The 16307-nt window shown below is 44.0% G+C and overlaps 3 protein-coding genes across 3 annotated transcripts; 1 reads left to right on the forward strand and 2 right to left on the reverse strand.

Moving 5' to 3' along the window:
• Window positions 1-60: 60 nt before the first annotated feature.
• On the reverse strand, window positions 61-1873 carry si:ch73-264p11.1 (SH2 domain-containing protein 1B). Its single transcript, XM_025054465.1, has 3 exons — window positions 1455-1873; window positions 728-791; window positions 61-613 (listed from the first exon to the last, which is right to left on the reverse strand). Exons 1-3 carry the CDS (start codon window positions 1604-1606, stop codon window positions 449-451), a joined length of 381 nt encoding a protein of 126 aa, XP_024910233.1. The 5' UTR covers window positions 1607-1873; the 3' UTR covers window positions 61-448.
• A 3178-nt stretch (window positions 1874-5051) lies between these two features.
• Window positions 5052-7862, reverse strand: LOC103377500 (tetraspanin-7-like). Its single transcript, XM_008308337.3, has one exon. The coding sequence runs from the start codon at window positions 7343-7345 to the stop codon at window positions 6599-6601; it is 747 nt and encodes a 248-aa protein (XP_008306559.1). The 5' UTR covers window positions 7346-7862; the 3' UTR covers window positions 5052-6598.
• A 520-nt stretch (window positions 7863-8382) lies between these two features.
• On the forward strand, window positions 8383-15626 carry avl9 (AVL9 homolog (S. cerevisiase)). Its single transcript, XM_008308336.3, has 16 exons — window positions 8383-8612; window positions 10285-10405; window positions 10846-10931; window positions 11017-11088; window positions 11261-11350; window positions 11639-11705; window positions 11934-11974; window positions 12079-12117; window positions 12194-12263; window positions 12347-12810; window positions 12902-13036; window positions 13126-13345; window positions 13434-13551; window positions 13637-13690; window positions 13982-14070; window positions 14238-15626. Exons 1-16 carry the CDS (start codon window positions 8529-8531, stop codon window positions 14363-14365), a joined length of 1878 nt encoding a protein of 625 aa, XP_008306558.1. The 5' UTR covers window positions 8383-8528; the 3' UTR covers window positions 14366-15626.
• Window positions 15627-16307: the final 681 nt, after the last annotated feature.

The following is a 16307-nucleotide window of genomic DNA, read 5'->3' on the forward strand; positions in this document are numbered from 1 at the left end:
TTAGTATAATTGTTGTAGTAGTTAGTGATAATGACTCTATACAGTAGGAAAAAGGACAGAATACTAACATTTTTATTTATACAATCAAATTTAAATTAAACAATTTAAAAAAAATTAAATGTTGCAGTCTATGTCGTATAGGACATAAAAAGTAGTAAAATATTTGTTAATACATAAATATTAAATAACACCATTGCTCTTGTTTCCAGGAATTCCAGGAATTTGTAGCAACAGTGCCACATCTCATTACATATAATTCTTGGCAAAAATATATAGTTCCAGATTATAGCTCCTGTAATGGAAACACATCTTTGTTACAATTGCAGGGAATATATATTAGTATGCGTATGACATAATAAAAAGCCCAAAGATCTGAAATATATTGGTATCACCAGTGCACAATTAAAACGTTTTAACTCGTACTGGCACACTCCTGAAGCTGGGATTCCTATACAGGTGCACTTTCAGGTGGCCTGTGACGTTGGATCAAAGAGACAGCCTTTCTCTTCACAGAATGTCGCAAGTGCATGGCCAGACCCCTGTTCTTCTTCTTAAAGTAAAGAATCAGATCTTCCACACTCTTGAAGAATATTTCTTCTACGCCCCGTGCTGTCTGAAAAGAAAAGAACACAGCCGAAAATCATTATTTTCTAAAATTTAATTCTCACCTTACCTCACCAATGTTACATGATCAGTCACCTGAATGTGTGTGTGTGTGTTTGTTTACCATGAGGGCGATCTGTCCAGAGAATGTGCGAAAAAGTCTGTATGTGTACACCACCTTCTTCTTACTACAGAGACAACACAGCTGGTGAGCGTTAGCAACAGACGTAGGTGAGGTAAATATTTGTTCATAAGAAAAAAGAGATGAAACTAATAAAAAATAGGCCAATATCTTTGTAGACAATGCAACACTGAACCACCGAGATGGAAAATAAATTAGAAAACCAACATAATGAAATCTGCTGATACAACAATAATCATCATCATGTCATTTTGGACATAATGTTTAGAGCTAATTCCTGGCTATAATTTTTTTTTTTATTCTGATATCGATGTAATTTATTCTCACTGACTTCCATCCCTTCCTTCGTGGTTATTTGTGGCGAACTTTCCACTTTTTCTTGCCTGACTTTGCTTTCAAACCAACTAGGAGAAATCTTTAGCTACAATTTAGCTACTTAGAAAAAATATTTTTTTAGAAAATTTTTGCTTGTGCCAACAAAGTATAGTTACCTACGCATATGTTGCACTGAGACGTTGAAAAGATCATGTCTATATTTATTGAGCGATCGTCATGGAAACCTCAAAGGGCGACCATAACACCTGGTTCCTGTTCATTTCTGACCACATCTTAATAAAAAGATTATAATTACCTTTATAAATAATAAGACAACAGGAGCGCAGTAACAGGACACGACAGGACATGAAGGTATACATGATAGTGTACTCACTACACACACAGACACATGGCTCCCTGAATGGTCTCACTGTCACGGATCAGGTACGCTCCATCCTTGTTCTTCTGGTTAAGAATATCTTCACACTCCATTTTGCTAATGGCACCGTGGTAGCACAGGGGCAGATCTCCCCAAGACGATCCCATGGCCCAATCTCTGAGAGAAGAACCAGCAGCATGTAGTGTACTGGTCCAACGATGGATCTGAAATCAGGACGAGTTACAGATGGTAGTGTGATGGTTCAACGTCAACATCAAGACAAAGAAGTGGTTTAGTCTTTGAACAAAATAACCACAGAACAGGCCAAACTGCTGCACAGGAAGTGTGGTCATGGTGTGAAGGTGCTACGTATGAGCACCAGAAGAGACAATCTATACAGAACAACACAACATTTAACATTTAACATTTTCTGCTGGTCACGTTTAAAAACAACATACATAAAATACATAAAACGAAACTGACACAAAGTAAAAAACAACATACATAAAATACATAAAATGAAACTGACACAAAGTATGAAATAAAATGTCGAAATGAAACTAATTAGGACGTAATTTAGAAATTTCCAATTTATTACATTAAGGTTTGCGCAGAAATAAAAAGGTTTTATACATGAACTAGGCAATGGTCTCAAAATTAAATCCATGTTTTAATACTATATGAAGCATTTCTTTAATTAAATTCACAGTTCCATAAATACTCTCACTCACACTTAAACAAATTAGAGAGCTATTATGTTTAAAAAACATAAATGAAATCCTTTATGACTGCTCTATCTGACTCCAGAGATTCTCAAGGTTTGACGGGGCTTTTGCTGTTGGGTTTGGATCAATATGCTAACTAATAAGAAGAGAAGGACTTTACACGTGGTTATTTTGTGCTTCATGACAGACTCTTCCACAGGTTTTACGAGCTCTTTCTAAAGTTATGAAGGGTTCAGTAAGAACCAGGTCTTATTGGTTTTATAAAATCATTAATCCATCCAACCAACCAACCATCCATCCATCCATCCATCCTATATCTACCGTTTATTCCTTTGTAAGGTCATGAGGGAGGGGTGAGGGTGCTGGAGCCAATCCCAGCTGTCAGTGGGTGAAGAGAGGGTCCACCCCAGACAGTTTGTGAGTCCATTGGTCACATGTGGAGACAAAGATTCATTTCTTCAATTTCAATGCACCGGGGTGAAAACTAGAGCACAGTTTCTTGGGTTGTCTGTGGTCTGGACGGTTCTTGAGAGATCGTAGTGGGGTTGGTGAGGTATTTGCAAATTTTGTCTGGATGATTCCAAGCCTACACCTGGTTATGTCCCAGGAGATCGATTGATGTGGTCCTTGAATGGCAGTGACATCTTGACAATGTTTCGGGAGACCTTTGTAAGAGCTCTATAGACTAGGACTGTTTCATCAAGTTTCAATAAAAGTGTTTTGCAACATCTTGCTTTAGATACATCATATTTGGATGCTTCTCTGCTTTGGTCATACATCCCATATGATAAAACAAGAAGGACTAGTTTTCCAGTTTGGCCTTTTGCTGTATCCTTGACTGACTCTTTTACGACTTTCTGCTGAGAGTGGACACTGTGGACACAGCCGACACTTTGTTGATACCGTTGTGATACCATGACACTTGAAGTATCAAGATATTGATTCACTTTGACCTGAGAACCAATGTACACAATGCAAAATCTAGATTTATGCCCCCGATCTTGGCTGGTCTCAGGTTACAAAGCAGGGACAGTGTCTTCCTCTGGTCCAGATGAACATGTTTGGGGGAGGGGCTTAGCACTGATCTGGCTGAGGTCCCTCCCACATCCACCTGCTTCACAAACAGGCTGTGCACATTTAGATGTTGGTGAAGCGTCTTTGGTAACCATCAGATCCACGTGGAGAGAGTCAGCGTCTGAGTTCTTCTCTGTTGAAACAATATGGCCGCCAAGCAAGTCCAACTGAGCCACGCCCACAGAGACGTCCTCTCTGACTGGGGGTGACTCTGTTCCCTTTAGTTCCTTGTCATCTGGCAGCTTGTTTTCACCTTCGTTGTTGAGGCTCTGCAGAGCAGGTACGTGGGAAACAGAGGGCGCTGGAGCACAGGATTTGGAAACTGTGCTTTTGGGAGTTCTGTTCACATTCGGCTCACAGGTTGGTGCTGGGGCCCACCTCACCTTCTTTTCCCGTGACTGTTTTTTCATCTTTTCACTGTCTTTCCGCACTTTCTCGTTCTGCAATAACATGCTCTTCTCACCAACCACGTTTATTTCCTGGTACTCTGGTTTGTGCTCCACATCATGTCCTTGCTGTTCCAATGGCAGAGTAGGACTTGACAAACTGACCATGGAATCAACCAGGGGCAGCTGACTGTCTCTTTCATCTAGGAACTCCTCCAAATCTCTCTCCTCTTGGACACATTTATTCTCCCTGTCATTTGTTGTCGAGTTGCCTTCGGTCTTTTGAAACAACTTCTCGGCACTCTTCCTCCTCATCCTCCACTCTTCCTCCTTCTTAAGCCAGCTCTCCTGGCACAGTTGGACCTGCTGCTTCATCATCTGCACCTCCTTCATCCAGGCCTTGTCCTTCCTCTCCAGCTTCTGTCTCATGGTGTCCTCCACAGACTCCAAGATTTCCTTCAACTCGTACATCAGTTCAGCATTTTCGGTCAGTGCATCCAGGTGAGCGTTAGTCGTTGCTTCACTTTGGATGGTCTCATTTTTGAGGAGGTCATTCGTTTGCCTGAGCTCCTCCTTCAGCTGCTCTGCCTCCATCTTGATCTGTCCATGCCAATTCATCAGCGCCCCAATGTCAGTCCTTAGAGACTTGATCTCTGAGATGGCGTCATTGAGCGCCTCTTTGAGGTTGTTAATGGAATCTTTCAGGGGGTCTGAAGACAGGATATTTTGTGTCTCCATGTTTGAACTGGAAATATAAACGAGAGGAAGTGAAAGATCTGAAAACTGTCCAACTGAACTTCTCTTCTGCTTGCACTCCTGTTTTTTTTTTTTTTGGTTTATCAGACTGGATAGTTTGGTTCCCTTTATTGTCCTAGGTAGACTGCTCCAATGTACGAGGCCTCGGCTGGAAGCACTCCTCAATGCTGTTACACTTCAAAGGAGTTGAGAGTGGAAAATGATGACAATCCCCAGTTCTGTGAGTTGTTGGGAAGGATGATGTCAAGGTGATGGACCTCAGACAAGTCCAGTACTGGTGACTAACAGGAGATGGAACACGCCAGAGACTGGAGACTGGACAGTCAACAGTCATCAGGAATATGACCCTACGACAGATACATTATAATATGAAGTACAGTGGTCAAAATGAATTACAACATTTGAGATAACATAGTTTAACACAATTAAGACAACAGTAAATCTGGAACTTTGTGAGTTGAGGTACGGACCTTACCTCAATGACGACGGCTGTGATCGAGCCCTTTTTCTACCTGCATGTTCTCAAATTCACAGACATTTGTCAGTGGTCTTTTTGCAGGTTCTAAATGTGTTACCGTTTTACCGAAAAATAAATCATTTTCTGGATTTTCACTGGACGCTTGTGTGTCTCCTCTATGTTCTCTTTTACAATTTATAAAAACAAACCCAATTCAGACTAATTCAGAATTTTATTCAACTTTCATAAAACAACATACATGTTAAAATACATTAAATATGCCTTTAAAAAATCATTTGGTTGTCACTCAGTAGTGGTTCTAGGGTATGGTTAGAAGAATTTAGCAAAATTGTAGGATTATTTGCGTGTTATGTCAAATGTTATCCTGACTGCGGTGATAAAGACGTTCACCCTATTGTTATTGCTCTTATTTGAAGTGACCTAAAACGTGCTACATATATTCAAACACTTCATGACGCTGGTGATTTTTTTTTTCTTTGCTAGACTATTTTTTGTGTGTCCTCTACTTGTAGAATAGAGGTTTCTTGCGTTTTTTTTTTTTTTGATACTTCTGATTCAGTCTTTTCCTAATTGAACGCATTTTTAACCAACAATAATTTAAAAGTTGATCCTTTTCCCAATCCTTCCACATCATTTAAACCCTTATTTTGATTATTTCAGCTATGTTCACTTAAAGACCCATAATCTGCATATAGATGTGTGGATACTTGATGGTCGACTGTCAAGTCTTCCAGTATTATCACGACGTGGACCCTCTCAGGAAAAATATGAAGGAATTTTTCTTTTTGTGAGCCAAGACCACAATTTACCCCTAGTTGAGTTTTTCCTTAGAAATTCCAAGATCTAGTAAAAGTTTGTCAAAGATCATTTCTCTTAGTCCTGTCCTTCACAGAAAAGTGTTTTTTCTAGAGCTGTAAGAAAGTGTTATCGTCACCGGTTCTTGCACCAGTGAAGTCTTTTTCTGGGGTCAGATCATGCAGTTATTCTGGGAATACAACCTTACAAGCGTTCATCCTGGACTTTGAGAAGCACAACCCACACCAGGTGATCGAAAAGAGCCTGACCAATGTCCACGTGGGACACCTCAGGTGTGGGCAGTTCTCTGTCCATCAAATTAAGAGTAAGCAACTCAATTAATGTGTGTGGTCATCTTCACGTGAGTATTTCCTTCAACTATGGGACTTTGTGAACACACTGATAATGAAAGTACAACTCTGGACTAATGTTGCGTCACTTCCTTATTCTGGACTTCAGAGACTCACTGTCTTCTGTTTGGATTCGTCAAATGTTAGTGGTGTTTGAAGGCAGTTTCTTACTAGTTCCTGAGTTTGGAGTGATGTGTTTAATAGCAGACGCCCAGGTATTTGCACCGTGGTCTTTGTCCATATTGTTTATGTGAAGGTTGTGACTTGTTGACAGTCAGTGCTGGTGATGTTACTATACGGTGTCCTCCTGGGTTAGTTAGTGATGATAGTTGATCCCTAAGGTTGAGTTGTTGGATTCTCCTTCTTCTGAGAAGGTTTAGGTGTTTGATGGTAATCTGGTACCGCTATTGTGAGTGGCCTCTTCTAGACTCTGAGCTGAAATGCAGAACGCATACTCACTGTTTCATTACTGGCTACTCAATGAAACTATCCAGTAATTTGTACATTTTCTTCATTGTCTCTGTCGTCCGACAGCAGTTGGTGTCCTGCCTTCAACTGCGTGTGATTTAAAAGTTCAAGTTGAACCAACTTGTTGCTAGGGTTGTGGTTTGGCAGTCATGAAACGAGAAAAGTAACAGGCCAGGAAAATCCCAAGGAGATGGAAGAAAGCAAACCCGATGGAGATTCCACCAACGATGGCCAGGTTTGACTCCATTGCATTGGTTATTAAAGAAAAACATCCTTCATTGTACACCAGGCTCTGAGCAAGCGAGACGTCTTTGAGCGAGTCACTGGGGCAATTGGTCGTGCTACAGCAGCTAGTGGGGATTCCGTTGGTTGTGAAGTAGCTCGATGTGTTCCAGTCATGGTAAAAGTGGACCCCACAACAACGCAGAGTCTTCTGGATAGTGTCGACACCAGTGGCAGTTACACCTTTGCCATCATACGTGTTAATGGCAGTTGTATAGATGCTACCTAGCATTGCCTTGATCTGTTGTCTGAAGATAAAGCCTCCGATGGCTGCCGCAATCTCGAGCAGGAACACGAGGATCGAAAACAAGGCGTAGAGCTTCAACATCCACGGGGTGCCCTGCCAAGTCGCAAGGCAACCAAACAGTCCAAAAATAATTACTGCAACCCCAGTGCCGACCAGCACCCATGGTGCCATGTTGGCCCCTCGTGAAGGCAGAGGAAAATAGTTCTCCAGATTGATCTTACCCCATACTCCCACCGCCAACAGGATCACACCGGTGATCCAGAACATCAGACTGTAGGAGATAAGGAACGTCTTCAGACATGCAACACCTGGTGTTGATCGTGGCCGTCCGAAGACAGGCAACATACTGCTTTTGTTCTCCAGATTTACAACAAGAGAGATTCCAACAGGTGCCCTGACTTGGTAGCTTCTTCAACGGACTCCTCTTCCTCTTCTTTCCTTTGCTTCACTTGTCCTTCTCTTCGTCCGGTTCCCTTCTTCCTTGCTGTGTTGGTAAGTTGATTATTGGTTATTGAGCTCAGCATCATATGTAATTTTGACTTTATGTGATGACATATTAAAGTAAAGACATCAAAGTACAATAATTTCCATTAATGAGACATCAAAGCTTTAGGAATGTGACATCTCACTGTCACAGTTGCTGTGGCAGAAGCCATTATATCGTCATCGCATTACTTTTTTGTTTTTAACACACAATCCATGTTGGCAATGCAGGCAATCTAGGAAAATAAAAGTAAAAATAGTTTAGTAAACAAAATGATATTTTAAAGATGTCACGTCTTCTGAAAACATACGAGACATGTTCAAACTATGAATTGATGTCTTCAATGGGACCAACGGTACTTCAGCAAGAGTTAATCTCTCTGTAACAACATCTTTTAAATCATCAGAGTAGATAATAAAACACATCATGTTTTGCCGTGTACAGAGTAGATAATAAAACACATCATGTTTCGCCGTGTACTTCTTTTTTATTTTTACAGTTTTTGATGACTGATCCATTTAGGTTAAAACTTAGTGAATTATTTTTGGGGGGTTTCCATCCATTTAGGTTAAAACTTAGTGAATTGGGGGGTTTCTCCAGAGGAAGCTTTTACCTATTGCTAACTTTAAGCAATTTTGGTCAAACGTCTAATTATACCGTTTTATATATATATATATACGGTTTATAATTATTTTGTATCTGTTGTAGTCTCTTTGTTTGTTTATTTACAGTTCATTTTAACCATAAACTCCTGAAAATACTTCTAATACATTTCAACAATCTCTTCACAATTCGAAACTGTTATTAATAGCAAAGCGGAACGAACGTCACCTTAGCGCAGTCGTAACCGGAAGTGCAAGGCATTGATTCCTCGTCTTTTCCTGTGTCTTCCGCTGCTCTTTGAGTACGTGAACGGAGCGGGCGGGGTTAACTGCTGACTGCTTACTGCCCGCCCCTCTGTTCTGTTTACTGACCGAGCAGGAGCTTTCCGTTCGGCCCGGGATCTCAGAGTCCAGAGCCCAGAGACCGCAGGGTCCCGCAGACATGGAGCCTCACGGAAGAGACGAAAACCGGGTTCCAGTGCTGCACATTGTCGTGGTGGGATTTCACCACAAAAAGGGCTGTCAGGTGAGTGACGCCTGCTCTGAGCTAATGCGGCTAACAAAACACAACCGTGAAGAGAATCACGTTCCGTGTTCCTGATATAAAAATGATTTCAGATCTGAGATCAGATTTTTAACAATGTAGGCCACATGGTTAAACAGTAGGACTTTTAGGCTGCGTAGGACATGAATGTCCCCCGTGTTCGACAGGTCATTTCCACATCGTAGTAAACAGTCAAGATCAACGGACCGAACTAACAGGTCCACATCTGGTAGCCAGGATTTGGGCCAACATCTTTGCCACACAGGCCGGAGAAACTAATTCTCATGTTCATCTTTTGTGCTGCATAAGCTGGCCTACCGAGATAGGAAGAACTTCACATGTCCCAGTGTTGTCTCCTCAGTGTTGGACAACATCACCGTCCTGTGTTTGACTGGAGACACTTCTGTGACGTCCAGAGTGTAATTAAAACCACAGCAGCCAGGGGGTGTAGTTCAAATCCCCTCTGTCACAAACGGAACACATTGGATTGGACTTGAAGAAGGTCAGATTGGGTCGAACTGAAGGTTTGTGTTAGTAGAAAAGGTAGAAGCTTCAAGTGGAAGAGTGCTGCTGCTGCTGCTCTGCTCCCATTGGCTACATTAGCTGCAGAGCTCTGACTCACTGACACTGACCCAAAGTCTGTTTTCTGAGCTGCAGGAGAACACTGACTCACTGACACTGACCCAAAGTCTGATTTCTGAGCTGCAGGAGAACACACACGCTGCCTGTACGGCCTGGAGCGTCCAGTGTTTCAGTGACATCGTTGTGACTTCCTGCTGTGACTCATTCATCTCAGTCGGCTTCAGTTCATTTGCATATAGTTCAATATTGTCTCCTCATTAAAGTTCATTCTTGTCTGGCAGCTGCAGCAGAACACAACAGCACTGAGCTGAGCCGGCGTCCAAACTGTGAGTCTAGTAACGGCTTTGACCGCGGCTGATGATGAAGATGAAGATGAAGCTGGAGTTGATGTTGTCAAAACTACATTACATTTCTTCTTCTTCTGATGCTGTTTGTATTTTTAACGTATTTCAAGTTTCCACCACCGTCAGTGACAGACGTTCGGCTGTTGGAAATACGAGGTTTTTGATTTCAGCTGCTGATTTGGGCTGGTGTCAGGTTCAGGTGAGGAGGGTGCTTCACCTCCTGCTGGGTGTCAGGTGATCGTGGACTCTGGTCTCCACCTGTCCAGCAGCTGTCAGCCGTGATCTGCTGATCGTTCTTCCTCTGTGGTGGAGCGGCGTGGGCTCAGCCTCAGGGAGCGTGTGGGGAAACACTGCTGCAGCTGGGCGTGTGTGTCTGTCTGTGTGTGTGTGTGTGTGTGTGTCTGTGTGTGTGTGTGGTGTACAGTTTCAGGTTAGTCTTGTAGGACCAGACGCAGCCACAGCCTCCACTCACTTCATCATCCATTCTTAAAAAAACAACCCAATGTGTTGTGATTAGAGCCGTTGTTGATCCTGACGTTCTTCACTTGATCAGGAGTCCGTGGCTCCAGGTGTTCTGACAGAACAGGAAGTGATGTCATCTGTTCTGGATAAACCAGTTTATGTAGAAAATGTTTCCTCTCTGCAGATCCTCCAGGTTTTTTCGTGGACATTAAGTCTCATCTTGACCAGATGCAGATGCTAACCCCACCTCCTCCACCTTCTCACAGGTGGAGTTTTCGTACCCCCCACTGATGCCCGACGAGGGTCACGACAGTAACCTGCTGCCTGAGGAGTGGAAGTATCTGCCGTTCCTGGCTCTGCCTGATGGAGCGCACAACTACCAAGAAGGTAGGAAGTAGTACCAGGAAATAGTACCAGGAAGTAGTAGTACCAGGAAGTAGTACCAGGAAGTAGTACCAGGAAGTAGTAGTACCAGGAAGTAGTACCAGGAAGTTTTCTCTGAAAGAGAAGTGGAAATCCACGAGCCGAGTGGATTTCAGCCTCAGGACTCCAGTGGATCCAGTTTGTCTGCAGTTTTGGATCGCGGCCACCGTCCTTCAGTCGTGTTGTTGTAGCTCGGCCTCCGGGCTAAAGTTTGACGAATCAATAATCATTAATTATACTCTTTATTTAATTATATAAAAGCGAATCAATAATCATTAATTATACTCTTAATTATATAAAACTTCGAACCAAAAATGATACAAATGAGAAGAATTCAGTGATGAAAACAGAGGGCGCTGTTGTTCAGATTGAAATCATTTTGTTTTTCTTTTGTTTTTCCTCAGACACAGTGTTTTTTCACCTGCCCCCCCGCAGTGGAGACACCAAGTGTGTTTATGGAGTGTCCTGTTATCGTCAGATAGTGGCAAAGGTCAGTCTGCCCCCCCCCCCAAACACACACACACACACACACAGATAAGTGTGAACGCAGCCTAAGTGTGGTGATGTCCCAGCAGGCCCTGAAGGTGAGACAGGCTGATGTCACCAGGGAGACGGTCCAGAAAAGTGTCTGCGTCCTGAGTCGAGTGGTGAGTCCATCGGGGTCAAAGGGTCATGTGACATCAGAGGGTGAACTCTGCACCCCGTGAAAAAAATCACTGATTTTAGCTCATGTAGACACAGGAGCTGTTGGCCCACTGCTGCCCCCAGTGGTCAGTCTGTGTCACTGAGGTTTGACGCCTCTGCTCCGTGTCTTCTCAGCCTCTCTACGGCCTCGTCCAAGCCAAGCTGCAGCTCATCACTCACGCCTACTTTGAGGAGAAGGACTTTTCTCAGATCTCCATCCTGAAGGTGACCGTGACCTCTGACCTCACTGATCCAGTCTGAATAGAAGCTCTAACCACCAGGAAACATTGATTTAGTGACTATTTTTTAAATACATTAACTTTTATTTTGATAGTTTAAAATATGATCCAGTGCATTTTTATTATTTACTTTTTTTTTTAATTTCCCCTAAATTTCTTTTAAATTCACTACTTTTTATTTGTTTGTATTCACTGAATTGTTGCAGAAAATGATCATATTTGTTTAATATTGAAATAATCTTTTAAATGTTTGTTTGTCCTGTTTCTTTTGCAGGAACTCTATGACCACATGAACGGTTCTCTGAAAGGATCGGTTCTGGAGGGATCGCAGGTTTATCTGGGTAATAAATAGAGATGCACCGAAATTAAAACTCTCGGTCGGAACTGGAAACAGAAAAATTATTATATTATTAAATTATTCACCTTTGTATTTATGGCTATGACAGTGAACTAAATAAAATCAAGGCACCGCGATGGCATAAATGATATAATAATAATAATTGTTGTTCATCATGTGACCTGCCCCATCAGTGACCTAGTTGACCTTAGTGACCTTTGTTTCGTTTCAGGTCTGTCTCCCAGAGACTTGATCCTGAACTTCAGACACAAGGTCAGACACACGGACAGGAACGATCACCGATCAATACTTTGATCAGACTCGACGGACGCAGTCATTTAAAGAAACTTGTTTGTTTTGTTTTTTTCTCTCTGAAGGTTCTGATTCTCTTCAAACTGATCCTGCTGGAAAAGAGAGTAAGACCAAAAACAGACAGCTGTCCACCTGTCCACCTGTCTGTCTCTGTCCTCCTAACTGTCCGTCCCTCTGCAGGTTCTGTTCTACGTGTCTCCTGTCAACAGACTGGTTGGAGCTCTGATGACCGTCCTCTCACTGTTCCCAGGTCAGTGCTGAACAAACACTCCCACTTCATGGTTCTGTTCTCGCTGGGTTCTGAACTGGATCCTGTTCTGTGGTTCTGTGCAGGGATGATGGAACATGGACTCGTGGACTCGTCCCACTACAGAACCAGGAGCAGCGTCTCTGAGGAACTGGTCCTGGTGGACAGCACCTGTGGAGCAGAGGAGTTTGTCTCTGTGTCGGTCACAGACTTTGACACCCCCGTGCCGGAGGGGGAGGGGTTGTTTGAGGCCCCGCCCACCGGTGAGGCTCCACCCTCTGAGAACAGCAGCCTCCTCAAACCTCCGTCCCGGACGTCACCAGAGTCGTCAGAGAGCGACTGGGAGACGCTGGACCCCAGTTCTTTAGAAGAGGCCGCTCCTAAAGAGGCGGAGCTTCATGAGCAGTCAGACTCCGCCTTCATACCCACTCCGTCCACGCCCATCACCGTGCAGCCGCAGGCACTCAGCGGTCAGGGCAACGTGGTCCCAGGGCTGGTGTCAGGTCTGGAGGAGGACCAGTACGGTCTGCCGCTCGCCGTCTTCACCAAGGTTCAGGACGATGTTTGTAGGGACGTGTCCCCTCTGGTCCACGTCTCCCACCTTCACGTCCTCACCCCTTGTGTCTCTTTTTTTTTTACAGGGCTACCTGTGTCTCCCCTACATGGCATTGCAACAGCACCACCTGCTGTCTGACGTGGCAGTGCGCGGCTTCGTGGCCGGAGCGACCAACATTCTGTTCCACCAGCAGAGGCACCTGAGCGACGCCGTCGTTGAGGTCAGGGTTTTGAAGAGCCTGGAAGTGTCAGCTGGACAGGTTCTCAAACGTCGGTTCCTCTGACTAAATGTGGTCCGTCTCTGTCGTAGGTGGACGAAGCTCGGATCCTGATCCAGGACCCTGAGCTGAGGAAGGTCCTGAGTCTGACCACGGCTGACCTGCGGTTCGCCGACTATCTGGTCAAACATGTGACGGAGAACAGAGACGACGTCTTTCTGGACGGGACGGGCTGGGAGGGCGGAGACGAGTGGATCAGAGCTCAGTTCACGCTGTACCTGCACTCGCTGCTGTCCTCCCTCTTCCACGAAGGTCTCTCTCTCTCTCTCTCTTTCGCCCTAAAGTCACGTTTTTCCTCGACTTGTGAAACCACCTGGCTCTTCTTCTTCTTCCTGTTCAGATAGCGAGAGACTGCTGACTGATTACGGCGCCCCCTTCGTCTCTGCGTGGAAAATCACCCACAACTTTCGGGTTTGGCACAGCAACAAACACCCAGCCATGACGGCCATCACACCAGGGTACGAGCTCCGAACCAACAGAAATCTGACAACAGTGACCCCTAACGGTCAAACTGGGTTTTTATTTTTTACTGTTTCGCTGCAGACACCCGTTCCAGGGACAGTACAGCGTCGCTGACGTCAAACTGCGTCTGTCACAGTGAGTGACGTCGTCTTCCTCCTTCACTAAATCAATAAAAACCTGCTCTTCAATAACATCCAGTTGTATCAGATCAGACGGTGGGGCTTCAACATACAACCACTGTGTGGCGCTGTCTCCCTCTCTGGTTATTTTACCTAGAATAGAATTAATTGGACTCGTATCTTGAAGCCCCACTGTATTGTAGTCTCAAGACGCAAGACGTCACGTGTTTTGCTGCTGCCCTCTGCTGGTCAGCCCCTGACATGACGTCAGCAGACAGAGTTCTTAAATGTTGTCTGTTTCCTGCAGCTCGGTGCAGAACAGTGAGCGAGGGAAGAAATTAGGAAACGCTATGATCACCACCAGTCGGAGCGTGGTCCAGACGGGGAAGGCAGTCGGTAAGAACTCACCGGAACCAGGAACAGAACATTCCAGTATTTAGGCTCCAGTCACTGCAGCTTCGTCCAGGAACTGAAAATAAAAATGAACCTAAAGATTAGAAATTCCTAAAAATCTAAAGAAATTTGTCAACTAATGCCAACCTCTCTGTGATCTCCGCCCTCAGGTCAGTCAGTGGGCGGGGCCTTGACCAGCGCCAAGTCGGCCATGTCGACCTGGTTCTCCACTCTGGCCCAGCCATCCGCGGTGACTCCTCCCACATCTGTTGAACCGGTGACTGAGGTCAAACCGTGATGAGTCGTCAGAAACCACTCCCCCAAATATCCTACAGAGACTTTGAAGTGGGAGGAGCTTGTTTTTGACGACACAGGTGAACTTTTGACCCAGAGCGCGGTTGTTTTTCTGGATGGTTACGATGGCTGTTCCCGGGGTCGCAGCAGGACCAGTGTGCAGACTCCAGGGTCCTGAGCTGGTGGGGGCGCTGAAGTGGACGCTCTGTGTTTTTGTTTTGTTTTTTCTCTCTCTGTGCTGCACATGTCAGGGGTTCGATTCTACTGTCCGTGGTTGAGCTGACGTAAAGAAACTGTGTTTTTGTTGGAGAGGAAGAGGATTTATATATAAACTCTCTCAACCTGTGCATTTGATTCTTTCTCATAAAACTTGAATCAATCCATGTTCTGTAGTGATGTCACAGTCACATGATCTTCTGATCGGTCCCTTCCTACAGCTGATCATCCATGTCCTCCTCCACTACATCCATCAGTCTTCTCTGGTCTCTCCTTCTTCTCCTCTTTCATGTTCATGCTCCATCTTCATCATCTCCACCTTCTCTCCTCTCTGACTTCACCTCCACCTCCAGCAGGTGTCACTACTGTCTGCTGAAACCTTGACTTTTACTTTAGCTGCTGTCTGTGTCTGTCTGTGTCTGTGTCTGTGTGAATGCAGGAGATGGATGTATTTATTCATCATATTTGAATGACTATGAAAACACTGGAGGGAAACGTCCTAAACCCTGGACCACATTTATGTGTGTGTGTGTGTGTCACTTGTGTCAGTTTATTTTGTGTAGACAACATATTCACATTCTTTTTGTCTGGTCCACATACAAAGATCTGGCCTACACTGGTATTCAAAATGTGGGCCACATGTCAGTCAAACAGGTTCTGACCCACTGGTGTCTGACGTTTGGTCCACATCATGGATACACAGATGTGGGTCACTGTGTCTGTGGGCGAGACCTGTCCACGTTGTGGTCTACACTGCCATTTATTTGTCCTCGTCTGGGTCATGTCCCAGTTTTTAGGGTTTTTTTTTATTCATTAATAATCGTGTTTTTTGTCTTTCCATCAGTTCATGTCTGATTTTCTTTTGTTTTCTTTTTAATCTAATTTTGGTTTTTACTGTCTGATAAAATTATTTTCATCTTTGTACTGAGAAGATTTTTATGTATTGTGACGTAAAAGATATGGAACACATTTTTTTCTTGACAGATTCTTTAACCTATTTGAAGAGAACACGATTTATTGCTGTAAATAAAACAACTATTGAAGAAGCACCAGCTCTGAGGACCTTTTACTTTCAATACTGCAGTACTTGTTTTTTTTTCTTTATTTATATATTTTTTAGATATATTTATTATTTATATTATTACTGACACAAACCCAGAACCCCTGACCTAAAGGAGTCTGTTTTCAGGAGGGAGTCAGAGCTGGAGGTTCTGCTGTTCACAGCTGCACCGCTGGCTTCACTCAGAAGCCCCGCCCACCAGTCGTCAAACTGATGTCAACAAAATAGAGAATGAAAGAAAGTTCTCCAGATAAACTATTAAAAAACCCCATCATTCTCCATCATTTAGTACAGACACCAATGATCCTCAAGAAAATGTTTTCAGATCAAACACAGGAGCTGCAGGTCCACTGCTGCCCCCTCTGGCCGGTTTATGCCATTACGCTAAAAGTGACCTCATCGTTTCAACTGTACAATCACTAATGCCCACTATCTGGGATAGAAACAAAAACTACACAAACAAGTCCGTCCTCATCTGAAGCTACTCTTTCCACCCAGGATCGTTGACAAAGTTCGTCCGTGTTCACGTCACTGCCCACACACTCACACGCGTGCCGACGTTTGACGTGGTTGGCGAACAACACCATTCATTTCCGGGTTGACGTCAGTTTCTCAGACAACAACAAAAATGGCGACGGTGGGGGAGGTGGCGCTAATGTCCCTGCTCAAC

Source organism: Cynoglossus semilaevis, chromosome 3 (assembly GCF_000523025.1).
Source record: "Cynoglossus semilaevis isolate Cse_v1.0 chromosome 3, Cse_v1.0, whole genome shotgun sequence".
Lineage (NCBI taxonomy): Eukaryota > Metazoa > Chordata > Actinopteri > Pleuronectiformes > Cynoglossidae > Cynoglossus > Cynoglossus semilaevis.

Bases quoted from the DNA above. Each gene is read 5' to 3' on its own strand.
- si:ch73-264p11.1 (XM_025054465.1), bottom strand. From the start codon at position 1,606: ATGGGATCGTCTTGGGGAGATCTGCCCCTGTGCTACCACGGTGCCATT. The intron at 792-1,454 runs GTGAGTACACTA...TTGTCTCTGTAG, and splicing joins GCCATGTGTCTGTGTGTGTA to TAAGAAGAAGGTGGTGTACA. The intron at 614-727 runs GTAAACAAACAC...TTTTCTTTTCAG, and splicing joins CTGGACAGATCGCCCTCATG to ACAGCACGGGGCGTAGAAGA.
- avl9 (XM_008308336.3), top strand. From the start codon at position 8,529: ATGGAGCCTCACGGAAGAGACGAAAACCGGGTTCCAGTGCTGCACATT. The intron at 11,089-11,260 runs GTGAGTCCATCG...GTGTCTTCTCAG, and splicing joins TCTGCGTCCTGAGTCGAGTG to CCTCTCTACGGCCTCGTCCA. The intron at 12,811-12,901 runs GTTCAGGACGAT...TTTTTTTTACAG, and splicing joins CGCTCGCCGTCTTCACCAAG to GGCTACCTGTGTCTCCCCTA.
- LOC103377500 (XM_008308337.3), bottom strand. From the start codon at position 7,345: ATGTTGCCTGTCTTCGGACGGCCACGATCAACACCAGGTGTTGCATGT.